A 15,200-nucleotide genomic window follows, 5' to 3' on the forward strand; every position below is an offset into this window, starting at 1 on the left:
CAGCAGGTGCATGGGAACACTACAAACTCCAAGCCCCCTCTCCAAATCACATCCCATCTCAACTTGGGCATATATATTTCTGTTCCTTCATCGTTACCAGATTTGAACCTTGGAGCTCCATGCTTAATAGTATTTTGGAGATCCTCTCACCTATTAGATTGCCAAAAGGCTCACCACAACCTTCACATGAGCAATGATATGATGGGCAATAAATAACGGCCTTGCTATCAACAATGATATTCTGAGAATTACATTTTAATAAATTGAACCAGACCAGAGCAAAGTCTGGAACTTTGCTTGTAGACACAAAATCTAAGCCAGCCTATATCAAACCAGTTTTATTGAAGACACGTATCACTGCTAATGCAAAATGTATATTTTCTAGTTTCAAGAAGATAATAATATTTGCAAGCTGAAACAAGTACATTCTTCTCATATCCTGAAGCATTATTCTGGATCCCTGCACCTTCCAATAGTACCTCTTAGTTTAGGATGAATGCAGGGCTGTTCATTACTGGACATGAATAATTGAAAAGGTATATGCAAATAAGGAACTGCTCCCTATTTTATTCCTTCTATTGTACTCACCTATACATTTTATACCTAGATTTCTCTTCCTGAATCTGCAAACTTTTGAGTTTGTGAAAAGTATGCACAGCGCAAAGCAAGAGACAAGTGAAATACCCTCACCACTGGCTTGCTGGTAGACCCCAGGGAGTATGAGCCTCACATCTTGTAGTTTGTGAAGATTGCGTTAGGGTTAGGGATCATTGCTCACTGTAGTGCTCACGCCATCACGGATGTGGCTCAGGAGGCTGACGGACTCAGCCGCACGAGGACAAACAGACTTTAAATAAATTGGAGCAAACGAGCAGAATGCAAAATAGATCCAATTTAACATGTTTGAATTATGCTACAAACACTAATTTCGTCCTTCCTTTCTGGATCTCCTACTAATGAATCTTGGAAGTGACAATTATGTCTGCTATTATCCTGTCTATTAGTTTTACATCAATGCAACCAGCTGCTGTGAAGGGACAAAAATGACTATTTAGTCATTTCAAAGTCAGCACAATTTCAACAGCCTGTAGGCTGATGATCAGTAACTGGCTGTGCGTGAAATATTAAGTCTGTGTGCAGGGTAAAGCTACACAGTGTAAACAATTTGTAATGGCAAAACCCTTTAGTGGGACCAAATAAACCACAGATAGCTGCTAATGATGTATTTTTGCTTCTGAAACCTTCATTGCCTTGCATTAAAATTCTATGTCATTGGTGGACTTACAAACAAGATAGAATTCTGCTGTTAGCCCCAGCCCAGCTCTTGGATCGTTCAATTTACATGGAAGCCCATTCATCCCTTAATTGTTTTAAATTGAGAAGTGAGGCCAAATAGGCAACAAATTAGAAAGAGAAAAGCAGGAATGGATTGAAACATTTCCAGCATTGATTAGCAGAGCATTACACAGCGACCTCACAGAGAAAGTGGCAACTGAGCTTCTACCAGAAACAGAAACCAGATGAGAAAGACATGGTGCTTATGGATTCTTGTGGTCTGCACCACAGCAGGAGAAAATAGGTCATTGTTTGTGCATAGTCTTAACACCGCAAGAGTACTTAAAAATATTACTCAGACCCAATACACGCTATGATTGGAGAACTTGAGAATCAGAAAGGAAATCACAGTGAATTTCTAGCTGTGTTCTGTAGGTTCAAGATTCGTAACAGTTACAATGCTTTCTCTTTCTAAATATTACTAACGTTTAATTAACCTTGTTTTTTCCTGTTCTCTTTCAGGATTGGTTGGCATGTATGAAGGTTGAGCCATGTCTATATGCGACAGACTGAATAGATCAGTTGGTCTTGTCTTTCTTTTTGATACTTCTCCTGTGGGGCAGAAGGTTGCGTGCACAATAGCATGTTTAACACAGGCGTGATGACCCCCTTGGATCAGTTCCGACCTTTGGCGTCCGAATGGAAATAATGCTATTCTGAAAGGGAAGAAGCTGTTTCTGCAGGTACTCTGTGCCTGACCATTTAACACAATCATAGCAATAATCTGACAGAAAGAAAGCTGGACTGACGGCCCTATTTTAAAAAATTGGCTCTGGTTAAAGAGGGGGGGAAAAAAGAATTTGCAGGGATCTGGCTTTCAAACCACTATTGCCTGCAGAAGTCTAAAACACATCCTTATGTCCATTGGTATTGGGGGCGCCAGCGCATTCCCATCCAACCGTAGATATCGAAGGCGTGGTATCATTTCCATGTCATGCGCATGTAAAGCAATGTTATCGAGGGGACATGGGCAGATTTCAGTTCCATTGATTTCTGAAAGGAAGAAAACAAAAGTAACTTTAATATTAACATTTAATTTATATTTCAAAAACCATATGTCCACATGTGCTTCCTGCAACAACCTTTTCCATAAATTCCTGTGTCCATTTTTATGGGGACATATGTCTATGTCAACCAGTCACGCTGTAATTACACCATCCTTCCATTGGTGGCAGTGTGACACCTGAGATTTGTACCTCCCAGCTCCTCATCCTGCAGTGTAGAGAAACATGTGACTGCCAATAATACACGTAAGGAAAGAATTAGCAAGTTAGGTCTCTTTTCTCTTAAAAAAAAAGCTGGGGGGGGAAGGTGACATCATATACAGGACTCAAAATTATGAGAGATTTTGATAGGGTGGATAATATATTCTGAAAACCATGCATGGAATTTTACAGCCTTGCTCATCCCGAATCCTGCCCAAAGTCAACGGACCTTTCCATGGTCCACCCCTCACCTACTCCGATTCACGTGGCGGGCGGGACAGTAAAATTCTGGTCCACATGTGCTTCCTGAATCAATCTTTTCCATAAATTCCTGTGTCTCTTAGGTTCAAGATGGTGCTGGAAAAAGGCGGCTTTTGCAAGCTATCCCTAGAATAATTCTATCTTTTACTCTCACTCTATGCTTTTAAAACTCTACTCTAAATCTTTTAAACTCCAATGGACTTACCTTATACTCAGTTGACCAAAAGAGGAATAGACTTATCTTATATTCCGTTGACCTTTCTCTACACCTTAGCTATGACTGTAACACTACATTCTGCATTCTCTCCTTTCCTTCTCTCCTATGAACAGTGTGTTTTGTCAGTATAGCATGATAGAAACAATACTTTTCACTGTACATCAATACATGTGACATTAATAAATCAAATCAAGTCAAATCAAATCCACTTTTATGGGGGCAGTTGTCTATGTCAATCAGTCATGCTGTAATTACACCATCCTTCCATTGGTGGCAGTGTAATGTACCTCAGTTTTGTACCTCCCAGCTTCTCATCCATGCAGTGCAGAGGAACATTCGTGTGACAACCAACTATGCATGTCAGGAAAGGATTGACAATTTGGGTCTCTTTTCTCTTAAAAAAAGAAAGCTGAGGGGTGACATCATATGCAGGACTTGAAACTATGAGAGATTTTGATGGAGTGGATAATATTTTCTCTTGTGGGGGAGACCATAACCAGAGGCCATCAATATTCAACAAGATTTATGTTCCCAAAGAGATAGTGAGAAGTTGGAACACACTAACACAGCGAGTGGTTGAAGCAACCAATGTGGATGCATGTAAGAGAAGCAAGACAAATATATGAAGGAAAGGGAATTTTGGGCTATAGTGATTGATTTAGAGGAGGAGAAATAGAAGGAGGCTCAAGTGAAGCATAAAGACTGGCATTGACTGGTTGGGCCGGATGGCTTGTTCTACCCTGTAAACTGGTGGCACAGAGATTAGCCTCACAGTGCCAGGGATATGGGTTCAATTCCAACCTTGGGTGACTGTGTGGAGTTTGCACGTTCTCCCCGTGTCTGCGTGGGTTTCCTTTGGGTGCTCCAGTTTCCTCCCAGAGTCTAAATATGTGCAGATTAGGTGGATTGGCCATGTTATATTGCCCCTTAGTATCCCAAAATGTGTAGGTTAGGGGGATTAGCGGGGTAAATATGTGGGGTAACAGTGATAGGGGGAAATGCCCTTGGAGAAGCAGTGCAGACTCGATGGGCCTTCCACACTAGGGATTCTGTGATTCTATTCTATGAAATCCCACTCCATCCTATAATCCAATGTGCTTCGTTTGTTCCAAAATTGCTTTAAACCTTGTGAAATTACAATATGAAAAGAAGGACAGAATTCTGAAAATGCAGACTGAATTATGTCTGCATGCCCTGCACAAATTCTCCTTACCCTCTGACCCCTTTGAACTTGAATTGTCTTCAGTTGATTAATTCAATGACTCAGAGAGTGCCTGCTGCCAATGGTCACAAATACCAAATGTCATTGTGACGCACAGAGATGATGTCATCACACAGGTGAGTGGGTGGCATTACCATCATCATCTACAGGACAACATCATCACACTAGGGGATGATATCATTACACATAAGGATCCATCGCAGCTTGAGAGATATTGGCCAGGATTTTCCAGCAAACCCCCACTCACCCCATAGCGGGTTTTCCAATGGCGGTGGCGCTCGCTATTGGCTGCCAACAGGATCTTCCTTTTCGAAGGCAATGGCCCTCTGACAACATCACAGTCAAGCCATGAGTTTTGGCTGTTTCTTCATTCGTGAGAAAGCAATGTAACTCATCCATGCCTACAGTGTTGGTTAGTGACACCGCACATGGAACCTACTGGTCAATGATGACCTGCCTCCCCTGCTGGAAAACTCAGGCTGGAAAATCTCAGTCAATGTGTGGAATCTGGGAAATGGGAAAAACTCTATCTGTTTTCTGTGGCCAAGTTGCTTTGAGCCTACTGCAGATGGGGAAAGAAATGAGAACAGGCCGCTGCCAGTGCTATGCTTAAGTAAGTATATAAAGGAATGAAATACCAGACACAAAGCTATCAGATACTGAACAGTGGCTAGAAACTGGACTGTCCAGCGCAAAACCAGATGAATGGTCACCCTAATGACACAGAGGTTAATATATTAATTCGAATGCTTTGTATACATAAATTCAAAAGCATTCTGAACATAAATTGAAAAGTGTTCAGATTTATATCTACACATATAAATTGAAGATACCTTATATGGATGTCTGACTTCTTAGATAATATTTTAGGACCTCAATGAAGGGGGGTTTGAATTTCAAGGTAAATACAGGATTTGAGGGATGTTTGAGCAAGATATGCAGTGTCGTTAACCAATACTGTAAAAATGGCTGTTATGTAGCTTTCTCATGAATGAAGGAACAGCCGGAACACATGGCTGTCCTGTGATATTGTCGGCAATCTTGTGCAATAATGAATCAACATCAACAAAAGCAACTTGTCAACTCCTTATCATTTCCATCTTGCATTAAAATAATTGACTTACTAGGTATAAATCAGTCATTAAGATGGTAATTTAGTGGTCATATAATTTGAATAATCAGCCAATTGGAATTAACAGCTAAAAGGCAGTTGCCAGAAACCTCTGACTTTGCCCGCATTTGGAATTCTCTGGTGGAGTGAATGGAGATTTGGCTGAGCGCCAAATTCTCCATTTTCACTGGCAGCAGGGATGCAGGGCGAACGAGATAGAGAATCCCACGCAATGTCTTTGACGCTCTAGATAATTAAAGGTTTGTTGTCGATAGTTTCACAGATATCTGAAAGTAAATTCTTCCTAATTCAGAATAGATCAGTTTCAAAGTTTATTTATTAGTGCCACAAGTAGGCTTACATTAACACTGCAATGAAGTTACTGTGAAAATCCTCTAGTCACCCACTCTGGCGCCTGTTCGGGTACACTGAGGGAGAATTTATCCTGGCCAATGCACCTAACCTGCATGTCTTTTGGACTGTAGGAGGAAACCGGAGCACCCAGAGGAAACCCACACAGACACGGGGAGAACATGCAAACTCCACACAGACAGTGATCCAAGCCAGGGATCAAACCCAGGTCCCTGGTGCTGTGGGGCAGCAGTGCTAACCACTGTGCCATCGTGTCGTATTATACAGTACAGATTACTGTACTCTATGATAAAATGCAACAGTAAAAAATGGAACCTGCAGACAAAATATGAGAACTTACTTTCAATGTGGTTGTAGCTGAGATGCAGGTGTTCCAGCTTCGTATTAAACATCGGTATAGAATTGAGTTTGTTGTTGGACAGGTGGAGATCCAGGAGAGTTGATACATTAAAAAGACCATTGGGGATACCTTGGTCTGTTAACTGGTTGAAATTCAGCCTTAAAAAGGCCAAATGGTTTAAACCCTTGAAATAGTTATCAGGTATTTCCTTGATTTGATTCTTATCCAAGAAAAGTTGGAAGATATGCTGAGGGACAGTCGGAGGCATTTTCTTCAAGGAATTGTGAGCTAAATTGAGCTGCATTAGGTTTTTGAGACCTTTGAATGTATTTTTGTTGAAGACGCCATCAGATAGCTTGTTGTGGTGGAGGTCAAGCAAGGTGAGGTTCTCCATCTTGCTAAAGGTGCCCGACGGGATTTTGGAGATTTGATTTCTAGACAGACGAAGTTGCTCCAGGCTAGGTGGGAGATTTGGTGGAACTCCATTCAACTTATTTCTATCCATGTACAAAAAGAGAAGCTTGCTCATAATGTTAAAAACCTCCTTATCAAGCTTTTGGTTGGAAATTCTGTTGTTGTCCAAATTGATCCATTTGATTTCAGTCGCGTTCCTAAAAGCCCGTTCAGGGAGACTCTCTATGAAGTTATTTTGGAGATAGACATAATGGATCCTGGATGGAATGATGGGGACAATTCTTAGATTGCGGCTGTCGCAGTAGAGTGCATTGGGAAAGTCAGGAGGACAGTTACACTCTCTAGGGCAGTCCGGGAACATTGACATTGGACCTGGCGGTAGAGGTGGTGGAAGTGTTGTAACATGACTTGGTTCTGTAGGATCAATGGCCACTGCTTTTCCGGGCTTTGGAGGTTTGGGTGGCTTGGGAGGCTTGGGAAGCTTAGGGGGCTTTGAGGGCTTCGGACGCCTGGGTTTGGGTTGACGCTGCTGGCAATGGACAACCGTGGTCAGAATAAGACAAATGGAAAGTATGTATCCGAAATGAGTCATGATCCAGTTAAACTTGTTCCTGCAAAAGAAATCACAGTTGCTAGAAATATTTTGTATCCAACACGACGATTAGCTAAAAGCAGAGATACAATTGAAAACTAGAGCCTGAACTATGCCTTACAAAACTTACAAAAAGAGGTTAGGGTTAGGGTTAGAGTTAGAGTTAGGGTTAGCTGAATTAGTAGCACTCTTGCTTTTTAGCCTGGAGGCCTTGAGTTCAAGTTCCATTCCAGGGTTTGATGGTCGCAGAAGGATTGTGCATAATGTTTTGTGGGTTGTTCTTTTGGCCTAACCTAAACAGGAAAGCTTTCCCTCTTACCATGAGTAACTCTAGTCTAACCCAAGCTGGTTGTTTCAAAACTACTTTGTTAATATAATATACAAGATAGGTTTCATGGCATCTCTCTTGAGGACAGACTATTCCATCTGCTTCCATCAGTAACACATGATTGCTGATGCCACTGTTACATAGAAAATAAGAGGAGGTGGAGGCCATTCGGCCCTTTGAGCCTGCTCCAGCATTCATTATGATCATGGCTGGTCATCCAACTTAATAGCCTGATCCTGTTTTCCCCCTATATCCTTTGATCCCCTTCACCTCAAATGCTATATCCAACTGCTTCTTGAAAACTCATCATTAACTCATTACCATGACTATTAACCCATTATACTACACCTCCCTCTAACTGTAATGTCAACTGCTTTAATACCAATATTAAACTAATGACATTACTACTTTCTCAAACTTCTGTAGCATCCTTTAGAGTTACAGATTCCGTCCAGCTCCAACTCCACACCCCCACCACCGTCAAGTCATAGTTGTAGGAGTCAATCCCCTACAGTGTTCTCAGCTGTCTGGGAGGATGTTGTGGATACATGTGGGCTCTCATTTGTTCCCTGGAGGGCCTCATCATTGGTGGGGTGGGACAGCAGCTTTCCAAGATTCTGGCATCTAGGATATGAACTCCATGGCAACTGGTGTAAAGAACATGGAAGCTTTTCAATGAACAATTGAACCAAGAAAGAGGGAAAGAAAGAGGGTTGAAGGGTATCAACACTTGCAGTCTCTTGAATGGGAAAAGGATAGACTAGCATTCGCTCAGGAATCTTAGGCTCCCTTTTAGCACACTGGGGAGAGACCTGAGAAGACATAGGGTGGGATTTTCCGACCGCAATTGCCCCAAGATTGGAAAATCCTGCTTGAGGTCAACGGACCTTTGCATGGTCCTATCCCACCCACTGTGATTCCTATGGTGGGCCAGGACAAAAAAACTCTGTGCAAAGTACTTTCAACAAAGAATTGCTCACAGTTGCATCGAGGACAAAGAAAGTATACAATGGGGGGCATTCTCCAGCCGTTCACTCCAGTGGGATCTCCCATCCCGCTGCAGTGAACAGAGATCTGGATGAGTGCCAAATTGTCCATCCTCTCAGGCTGCTGCGGCGGGGCGTGAGAGGCCAAAGAATTCCGCCCAATATCTGAGATTCAAACAAATCTGGATGACAAGAGGAAGGATGGTGAAATTTCTACAGACATTGTTGGAAATGATAAAGATATGATTTCTTGACACCACATTCTGTAGGCTGAGGTAACATCACCACACTCTCTTCAGTGGGACCCTACTCAGCCGTAGGCAATGTGAAGAATGTGTCAGTGTAAGAAAAAATACAATGCCATTTTCAGCAGTGGAATGAATCCAAATCCAGACAAAATTCTTGTTTGGAATTCTGAAGCTGGAGAAGTTCTGAAGATTTGGCCTCGGCTTCTATGCTGAAGGATAATTTTGGTGGAAAGATTTCCTTATGAGAGTGAAGTGTGGATATTGACTTACTTTCAAGCAAGTTAGTAGGCTCTAACAATGCTCGAGTAGTCTGATCCTCGAAGAAAACAAGCATTATGTTCTCCTGGACCACTCTCCAGGGTCAACCAGCAAAGATAAGGCATCTCATTGGTGAATTCAAAGGGACAAAGATACAAATGCTGCTGTTCCACAGCATCCTCAAAAAAAAATTGCAGACTTCATGTTCTTTGGCTGTACATTCAAATAGAACCATAGAATCCCTACAGTGCAGAAGGAGACCATTTGACCCATTGAGTCTGCTCTGGCAGAGCATTTTACCCAGGCCCACCAGGTTCCTGGGGCTGTGAGGCAGCAGTACTTACCACTGTGCCACTCCCCCTGTGTGCCACCATGCCACCCCCCAGTGTACCACCGTGCCATAATGTAGCCGAGTAGCCGAGTATTAGCCCATTCCTTTCAATGCCAGAATTAAAGAACGCAATCAGCCCACGTACATTTTTATAGTCAGTCTCATAAAATCATAGGATCTCTACAGTACAGAAGGAGGCCATTTGGCCCATCGAGTCTGCACCAACTACAATTCCACCCAGGTCTATTCCCGTAACCCACATATTTACCCTACTAATCCCCTGACACTACGGTCAATTTAGCATGGCTAAACCTGCACATCTTTGGACTGTGGGGGGAAACCGGAGCCCCCGGGGGCAACCCACGTAGACACAGGGAGAATGTACAGACTCCACACAGACAGTGACCCGAGGCTGGAATTGAATCCAGGTCCCTGGCACTGTGGGACAGGAGTGCTAACCACTGTGCCACCGTGCCACCCTCACTATGGTCTTACTATAAGGGGGGGTGGGGGGGGGAACCTATCTATAGCAGGTTCTGTTCAATGTAAGAGATTGATTTTCTTTTCTTTAAATGACTTTGCAGTAGGAAACACTTTCCATTCCAGACGCCCTGTGAAGGATCAATCACTCCAAGTTCAGGTGCACCACAGTTCAGTGCAGAGTGGAACTCCAACCATAGTGCCCCAACAAAGACCAGATTCACAATGGAGTATATTGCTCTGATGTCTTGTTCCCTCGTGCCACAGGATGGAATTCTTTTTTAAGATTATAAATTACTCTCTGATATTACCAATGAAAACAAATAAGTTTTTATTAATCCCTTCTCTCTGAGATTTTAACAGAGGAGTTTGTTTTCATTGGGATTAACATGCATGTTAAACTGGTGGAGTGGGGAGCCTAACACATGGAGTGCTGGTACACAATAATATTGTACACAATAATAACCAAGCTTTGCTTTCAAACAGTTGAGAAGCCTTGCTAAATATGCAAAAAAAACCCAAAAATACTGAAGAAGCATGGCACAGACATCTCACACATGCCTAAAACATATTGAGCAGGAATTGCGGTAGTAAGCTTTCCCAAATCCAAATCGTTGGGTACAGTTCAGCACTTGTGGCATGATGACGGATTTTTTAATATTGCTTTCCAAATGATCTCACTCCTTCACTAACTTAGACTGATTAATTCCTCCTGGTCCTGCACTAAAGGGTTCAGTTTACACTGAAGGATTCCATTCTCTGTAGAACGGTATCATTCTTGGTCAGAGGAGAAATAAGAGCATCTGGTGCATCACTCAGGACCTTTGGAAACTGCTGAGGTTATTCGACACACAGAATAAAAATGGGATTTATGTTAACATGGTGCACTCTCTATCATCCCCTTGGCAGCTTACTGCTGCTGGCATCCTCCAGTTGTGTTGAGCCAAGGTCAGAAAAGATTTAAAGTTTAATGCTCATTTATTATAGTCACAAGTAGGCTTACATTAACGCTGCACTGAAGTTACTGTGCAAATCTCCGAGTTGCCACACTCCGGCGCCTGTTCGGATACACTGAGGGAGAATTTAGCATGGCCAATGTACCTAACCGGCATGTCTTTTGTACTGTGGGAGGAAACCGGAACACCCGGAGGAAACCCACGCAGGCATGTGGAGAACGTGTAGATTCCACACAGACAGTGACCCAAGCCAGAAATTGAACCTGGTTCCTGGTGCTGTGAGGCAGCCCTGCTAACCACTGTGCCACCGTGCCATCCAAAGGTGGAGAGAGGCACCATTAACTAGACACTGCAGATGCTGGAGAACTGAAATTAAAACAGAAAATACTGACAAGACTGTACAGCTTGGGTCTACATTGGGTGGTGCCTTTACTCAATAAGTAATGGCGGCGGTGGCGGGGGAAGCCAAAATGTCAGTGGCAGCCTGTTCATCTCAAGATAATGAGTTATGAAGTAAACATTCTATATCTCAATAAGAGGACAGCTGAAACAAGAATTCAAATTTCATGCATTTTTACCAGGCTGCTGTCAATAGCATGAAGATTAGGATAGGGAATTGGCCGCACCAAGTTTGTGTCTATTAGCACAGTGTGTCCAGACTGACTGCATCAGCAGTATGTTACTTCTGTTCATTTTCTGTCAATTTTTATCTTTGCATGTTAGACTAATTATATCCAATACTTCAGAGAGAAATGAGGTCATCTGCCACATGCCTCAGGTTCGCCCTTTGACACTCTGCACCTTTGTTCTTCCATTTATACATTCCGATCTATTAATGGACACTATTAGCACCATTCCTAGCGTTTATCATCACCATTTACATTCACTTTGTCTTTTTGTCTGTGACACCTCGATCAATTACAAAACCACCCCCTACCCACCCCACCCCCGGCCCCACCATGCTCGCAGTATAAATCTCATCTTCTTTTCTTTGTCTTCAACTCTGACAAAAGGTCATCCAGACTTGAAACATTGGATTTAGTCTCTCTCCGCAGATGCTGTCAGACCTACTGAGATTTTCCAGCATCTTCTGCTTTTGCTGCACTGCACAGAAATGGACTCTAGCCATTTGTGATATCACTGGAAAATTTTATAATATGTGTTATTGCTGAATAAATGACAACATTTGTCCCTCAGCCAATTCCTTAAAGAGCTTAACAGGTTATTTATTTCACTACTGTTGGTGGGAACTTGATGCTCCATTTTCTACATTGCAACAAAGACAACAACTGAAAATTACTCCATTGGTCCATAAAGCATCTTGGGACATCTGAACATCATGAAAAGTGCTCTGGAATTGCAAATTTTTTTTACAATTGTTACAACTATACTTTATACTTGTTATTAAAAGCGCAATACGATTTTCAATTAAATTAGACACTTCCTTGCCCTGGAAGATTGGATTGGATCTGGGGTGGTGGGTGGGAATCGGTCAGGCAGGTTGGATTGGGAGGGTGGGGATCAAGTGGGTTCGGGAGGATAGGGCTGGTTTGGGTTGGAGTGGAGATCGGGTCAGTGAGGGAGGGGTGTGGGCCAGATCGGCGGGGGGATGGGAGCTGGGTCATGTCAGGGCGTGGGACGGGGGGGTACGGGTGGGGAGGCGGTGTCGAGTCAGGTTTGGACGGGTCCATTTGGGTAGGTGGGGTTGGGGAGGAATCCTGTGAGGGTGACAGCTGGGGATAACATGGGAGGGGTACATTTTTTGGGCGGGAGGAGGATGCAAGTGGGGATCTCATGGGGGGTCAGGTATGTGTCATGTGCAGACCTCGGTCTGGATATTTAATCTAGTTACACTGAAGTTAGAAGTAGCTTTATTTCTTCATACTCCTTTACAGTAACTAACAGAACCATCCGAACTTAACAATGTTGTCGGATGATTCCCAGCCAGTGCAGTTGTCCAGGGGAAGTTAGCACTTCTGGACAATTGCTGGGTAAACCCTTAATTCCAAGAGGGACTCCCCAGAGCATCTTTGGGGTAGCCCGTAAATCTGACTCTGGGGAGCCAGGAAGTTATGGAGCAGTAGATTGGAATGACTATATCATTACTGTTCCATAGAAATATTCGTACAACAGTGCCGAGGAGCTTCCTTTGCGAAAAACATTACCATCACTTGTGGAATGTTTATTCGGAATTTTATCATAATGGAGCTTTTCCTCAGCCAAATTAGTGGTTTTGAAGGAAATTAGTAATCTCCCTGCTGCAACTTTTTATGAGCACTTAACATGGAAATGCTATTAAAATACACTGAGTTGAATAAATGTCATTGAATAATTCAAGAGGGAAAGTTAATTTTAAAGATTACTGTGGAAAAAATATTGCAGAATGCCATGTGTAAAATAATGTAATGCTTTCTTTATCATAATTACATGTAGGCTCATAAACACTGTGGTGAGGCAACTTGAATAAAAAACCAATTCGTTAATTATATACCTATGCATTTATTCAATATTTAAAGCCAGAATATAATAGATTGACCATCATCTAATGACTCGTTTATACATTTTTATATATCTATATTTCATTACATTCCTTAAACATTCTTAATTCTTTAAATCTTGATGTCATATAATTATATATGTTACAATCCAGTTAGGGACCATTATCATGAATAAGAAATCAGATTAGCTTGTTTTGACCAATAGAACTGAACCACAAGATTTCTTTTCTTTTAACAAAAGCAACTTTGATGTCTATAAAAGACTATAAACAAAACAAGCACTATTAGCTTAATAATATGGTTCATAACTAAGCTAAACGTCAAATACTGCGGATGCTGGAATCTGAAACAAAAACAGAAACATGCTGGAAAATCTCAGTCCGTCTGACAGCATCCGTGGAGAGAGAGTAGAGCCAATATTTTGAGTCTAGATCCAGATTCGAAACATTGGCTCTACTCTCTCTCCACAGATGATGTCAGACCTTCTGTCTTTGTGTGTGGTTGATAACTATATGTGCTGTGCACTCATGTTGACTTCTTATGTCCCCCGATAATTCTCTTATAAGGCACATGAATCTTAAAGTTATTTACTTCTGCGGGGACTGCACATAAGTATGTCACAGTCCTTTGGAGCATTCTCCTCAGCTGAGCTATCCTCAGAGGTAAAATATTCATTTATCTTCTTTTGACTGCGGATGCCTCAGTCCTTTGTTCTGGCTACTTTTCTAATACTTCTAAACTAACTTACTTATTGCTTCTTTACCATAACACTCTGTGAGGACCATTGTAAATACTCTCACTTTTTTCAACCAAGATAATCTTCCTGCTTCTGTTCCCTGCCCCCTTTCCCTGCTCCACCAGAATTAAGTTCTGGTCGGAAGACTCATGATTGACCTTCCTGCCTGCATCCATCTTCCCTCACACCCACTGCCAGTTGAGGCCCTTAAATAGCCAATTAATGATCACTTATTGGACTCCTTCCATGCCACTGGTATTAACCCAGTGATGGGTGGGTTTTTCACCATGCAGTCTGCACAACAGGCAGGGGAGATAAAGATAATTTGGGGGGCCAGCTTATCACCTCAGGGTGGCTCTCAAAGACACTCAGTGTCTGATTGAGGAACCAGAAATCTGGAAGGGGGAGTGCTTCTACCAGCCCTGACCCCTCTCCCTATAACCTGTGAAAACCCCAATCTCCACAATACTTACCTGGAGCTGGGGTTGATCCCTGATCCTGGGACTTGGGGACTGTCCTTCTGGCAGCAGCCACAACCTCCCCAGTGGCGCAGCTGAACATGAGAACTGCTGCCTCTCATCATCATTAGGCAGGACTCCCACCCCCAGGGTGTTGATTCCAGGGGATGGCCCACCGGTGGCCTTGCCAACTTGGCATGTGGTTCAGTGGGCCTTCATCAAAAGAGGCACCGCGGGTCTCATTCCAGCTTTCTCTCTGGTAGGTGAGACCTCCAACACCACAATAAGGTTTTGCCCCATTTCTCCTGCTGCATTGTGATATTAATTTTCTAGCTGTTAACCTCTTAAAGGTACATGGCTCAAACCTTGTAAGTTCCATAAACTCCAAGCTGCTTTAATTGCATTTTTCTCATTTTTTTAGAGTTTAATTTTAATTCCAAAAAGTAAAAGTTATATTTCAAAATACTTGAACCAAGAACTAGATAGTCACAACAAATGAGACACCACAGAAAGAGGCCATTTGGCCTATCATACCTGTGTTGGCTCTTGGAAAGAGCTGTCTAATTAGCCCCACTTCTTCTGGCTTATCCCCACTACCCTGCAAAATCCTTTCCCTTCAATTTAATAATTTTTGGATTGAAGCAGCTGATTAAAATGTTGAAAATATATATTTTTTATTCTTTCCATCTGTGGCACACTTGCATCCAAACAGATGGAGGGCGGGGTGACATCAAGGGTCAGTTAAAAAACTTGAACAGTAGGAAGAGATGGATATAACTATGGCAAATAAATTTGGGTAGGGAGAATCAAGATTCTCTCCCTTTCGCACTGGTTTCCATCAGCACTATTAGC

At 42.5% G+C, this 15,200-nt stretch overlaps 1 protein-coding gene across 1 annotated transcript in view; it reads right to left on the reverse strand.

Moving 5' to 3' along the window:
• Positions 1–322: 322 nt before the first annotated feature.
• LOC144511829 (prolargin-like) overlaps positions 323–15,200 on the reverse strand; it is a 31,694-nt gene continuing 16,816 nt past the window's right edge. Inside the window, exons 2-3 of the mRNA XM_078242193.1 lie at positions 6,064–7,088; positions 323–2,328 (exon numbers count right to left, since the gene is read on the reverse strand). Of these exons, the coding sequence (XP_078098319.1) occupies positions 2,153–2,328; positions 6,064–7,069 (1,182 nt within the window). The 5' untranslated portion in view covers positions 7,070–7,088 and the 3' untranslated portion in view covers positions 323–2,152. The remainder of the gene's footprint in view (positions 2,329–6,063; positions 7,089–15,200) is intronic.

This window comes from Mustelus asterias, chromosome 25 (assembly GCF_964213995.1).
Source record: "Mustelus asterias chromosome 25, sMusAst1.hap1.1, whole genome shotgun sequence".
NCBI classification, from domain to species: Eukaryota; Metazoa; Chordata; class Chondrichthyes; order Carcharhiniformes; family Triakidae; genus Mustelus; species Mustelus asterias.